The 4,024-nt window shown below is 38.2% G+C and overlaps 1 protein-coding gene across 4 annotated transcripts in view; it reads right to left on the bottom strand.

Annotated features, from left to right (window-relative positions):
- aqr (aquarius intron-binding spliceosomal factor) overlaps nucleotides 1-4,024 on the bottom strand; it is a 57,061-nt gene that overhangs the window by 13,324 nt on the left and 39,713 nt on the right. For all 4 annotated transcript variants that reach the window (XM_032501337.1, XM_032501336.1, XM_032501338.1 and 1 more), the window contains exon 32: nucleotides 576-746. In XM_032501337.1, the coding sequence (XP_032357228.1) occupies nucleotides 576-746 (171 nt within the window). The remainder of the gene's footprint in view (nucleotides 1-575; nucleotides 747-4,024) is intronic.

The following is a 4,024-nucleotide window of genomic DNA, read 5'->3' on the forward strand; positions in this document are numbered from 1 at the left end:
TGTGTGTGTGTTGAAAACATGCCTGTGGGACTGTGGATTCCTTCCTAACAGGAGAGAAGAAATGTGTCTCAAGCGATATTAGAAGTGTGTACAGTTACTGTTTGTGGAATCAGGTGAAATGTGGTTGGTGATTCAGAGGTCTGGAACCAAAATAAATCAGTAATAATAAGTAGTTTTTCAGGTGTAATAAAGACCATCCTTGTAAGATAAGTGACAAAGAAAGTACTGTGTGGAGATTAAACAAAACAGGACTTATTACTGCTGTGCTTATAATGTATAGTATTACTGCAAGAAAGCTGTGTGATGATGTACCATTTGTTTGATATTACATTAAGAGATTTTGATTTTAGGCCAGTATTGAATATTGTACAATCAAATACCATAAACAAGCATCACATTCATGCATCCTTTATATAATAAAAAAGTGTTCTCAAATTTAATTTATATTTCATAAGGACATGCTTCTTATACTTGCTTTAATAATAATAATAAATTAAATAATTAAATTATTGGATGCAACTGTATGCACTGTTCCATTTGGTCAGTGTCAACTGGTGCACGTGTGTCCTCCTTACCTTGTTAGGCTGACTAAAGAAGGGATTGCCAGCACAACGCTGGTTGATGACGTCTCTGATCAGGTGTTTCTGTCCATTGTAGGTTGTGAGGATGCTGATGCGGTCAGCAGGGTAGCCCAGTAAACGCATGTACATGTACAAAGCGACAGTATACTCCGCCTCTGCCAGGTTCTTCAAAAGAGTAGAGAGAAAAGGAGAGGGCAAGATTAACATTATTATATTTTAACTATACACTGTTGTATAAGTAATGAGAGAAGGAAAAACAATAACGTTTGGGAATTACTATCTGTCAATTTGGTAATCTTGTAGTGATTCAAAGCAATCCGCTGAATTACCCAAATACACGGCTCTCTTTTACTATCAGCACAGCCTGGGCTGTCTGCTGTGTTTGCCACTTTGCTGTTCCCATTCTCTTGTACTTAAACATCATGCTCTAGCCCTTTCTTGCCTGTAAAAGCCCACTCATTCATGCATGAGTAACCATCTGATTTGGGTTGGAATTAATTGCCTTGGACAGAGTTCAATACCACCACTAGCTAGGCTGGGACAAAATGTCCCAATCTAGGATCCCCTACATAGCAGCTAGGAAGGTGAATGGCATAATTCTACCGTGGCTTTGATATTCCTTAAGCGAGGAATTACTGATTGAGTTTTTAGAAGTGTGATAAAAGGATGCATTATCAAAGGTGTCATTACTCAGTTTAATGGCAGAATATTATAACAATATACTACCAATATCACATGATTTAAATTTAACTAGGAAAGGCAAAATTATCAAAAAAAGGAGCTGGTTCTAGTTGTTTCCAGATTCTAGATAAAGATTGTTACAGGAGCACTTGGTACTTGAAAAAACTATTATACGTATATATGTACTATACTATATACATACATACATACATACACACACACACACACACACACACACACACACACACACACACACACACACACACACACACACACACACACACACACACACACACACACACACACACACACACACACACACACACACACACACTTTACTAAGTAGACTGAGACCTGCCCAGGTAGATAACATCCAAATTTAATTTTTTTTCTCTCAATCAACGATGTATGTTTTACAACACACCGAGAGCAGCGACCTCCAGCGCCTATGAAGTCATGCTGTGCGTGTGTTACAGCATCAACGCTTCACTTCAGGCTCAGTGGTTATCATTAGTAGTAGCATGCTGCTGGTTGTCTTGCCATGTATTAACAAACCATAGAAACGCCGCTGTAAAAGCTCCTTGAACATCATTTATCAAGGGTTTGGTTGTTACCCCTGTTCGCGGCAGTCTCCTCCACTCTATAGCTTTATAATGGATATAACTGCTAACAAAGCTAATCATTGCTAACCTAGCCTCAGATTAGATCTTAATGAATGCAACAAGGACATAGTTGTAGTAGCCTACAAAACAGCGTGTTTACGATCACCAAAACACAGATTAAAACCCTATAAAAAACAAAGATCTTAGTCTTATATAATGTAACAGGAATTAGGAGGAGACAGTGTTGAGATTTTTTTCAACATGTAACTTTTTATATGGATCATAGTATTAAGGTTAAGTTATATATAGTCATATAATAGCCTACTTGGGCTCCGGGTATTCACGTATTTGATTGGATGAACCATAACATTTGACAAACCAACTAGATTTAATTGACAAAGCACATGGCTACACTTGATCTGTATTATCTTTTAGTCTGATATGTTGTAATGTAAAATAGCTATATTATATTATATATTATATGTAAATGTTATGTAATCTATCAGTGTTTTCAAAATATAGTTGATCAACCTTCGTTTGACTAGTTTTTACTGAACCCAGCAATTGCGCCGTGCCATCACATCCTGCGCCACCAAACACCACAAGTAACTTCTCAACCTGTGGGAAACACTGACTAAATGTAAAGGCCAGAGTTGCATACATCATTCACCCACTTTACAATCAACAAATTCCCCAGCATGTGCATCCTGGCTCCAAGGCTACACTCTGCCCTTCAAATGGGACCAAAAAAGAAAAAAGGCAACAGCATGCATTATTCATCCAGTTTCAATTAAGCCTGTATTTCAGCCTTACATCTTTGATAATAATGTATGCAGCTTCATCAACAGTTCCTGATCCAGCTGCACTGGAGTCAACACATCAAAAACAATGTCATCCTTTGTTCTTCTTCCCCTATTACATCTCTCTGAATGACACAAATTCATAAAATTCAATGACCAAACCATGTTTTTTTACTGATAGAAATGCTATTCAAGTTTGGCAGGGAATGTAAGGTATTAACTGGTCCTTTTCAAGGAAACATATTTAACATCATCTACAAAACGTCGAAAACCATGGGAGTGATTTTGGAGGCATGTGTGGTACTCAATGGCCTCACCATGTTCATCCTGACTGTACCCTTACAGTTTAGTTGTATCTAAGTAGACACAGGGTTGGCCTTTCCAGCTTTCACTACTTGGTGTGTCCCCGGGGCCAGTTGTCAGCTCTCATCCTGACTGAAGCCTTGCAGCGCCGGGAGACTGAGGCAGACAGACAGATGTGTGCTAGCTGGCTAAATTACCATTAGATTAGTTGTCTATCTATAAAGTTACTAATGAATTTGTGCATTAGCCCAGAGTTGTTAAACGTGTTTAAAACAATCATACTAAAAACAACTGAGATTGTTGAACGATGTCGTAATCTTATGTTACCCACCAAGAATTAGCTAACGTTATAGACAAAGCATTAGCCTTAGCTACTTGTCAACCGCTACCTTTTTAGTAGGCTAACCTCAAAGCAACGCCAAAGCAGTTTTGGCTCTTCGGTCCCCCTACAGGTTGGAAACGGACTTGTCCATTAACATCAGTCTTATGTCTCATTCAAACATTATTTTAAAGGTACAAAAGAATCTTTGGTGTTGGATTGATTAATATTGAAATCAATCAACATCAATATATAAGGTCTCTGTTGTATTTCTGTGTTGCAAAGTGGCATGTAATCAATGACAAAACAATGCCATGTGGCAGAACAAAGTTAACGTAGCCTAATACAAAGAATTGAGGTTTGTATTGATCATGGGTCAAAAATCATGATACAAACCGAATTGTGGGTTTGGTGTATTGTTACAGCCCTAATATTTAACATACTAATCTAATACCCTAACGCCCCAGAAAACCCTAACAACAAAGTCAGACCTAACCCACTGGAGTTTGAGCCAATGGCTGGAGGCTCCATTAGGAGTGGAGAGAATGTTGGGAACAAACTGGGCAGAAACAGACGAGACAGAAGGGGAGAGAGGGTCGGAAATTGTGATGCAGATACAAATGCATAAGAGGTAATATGAGAGTAATAAATCTAGACTACCTGTGAGTAAAGCCCACAATGCTTTTTGCTCTGATGTTATTTAATATGTAGCTTGTGCAGAACAAAAGTATAATGTAT

This window comes from Etheostoma spectabile, chromosome 20 (genome assembly GCF_008692095.1).
Source record: "Etheostoma spectabile isolate EspeVRDwgs_2016 chromosome 20, UIUC_Espe_1.0, whole genome shotgun sequence".
NCBI classification, from domain to species: domain Eukaryota; kingdom Metazoa; phylum Chordata; class Actinopteri; order Perciformes; family Percidae; genus Etheostoma; species Etheostoma spectabile.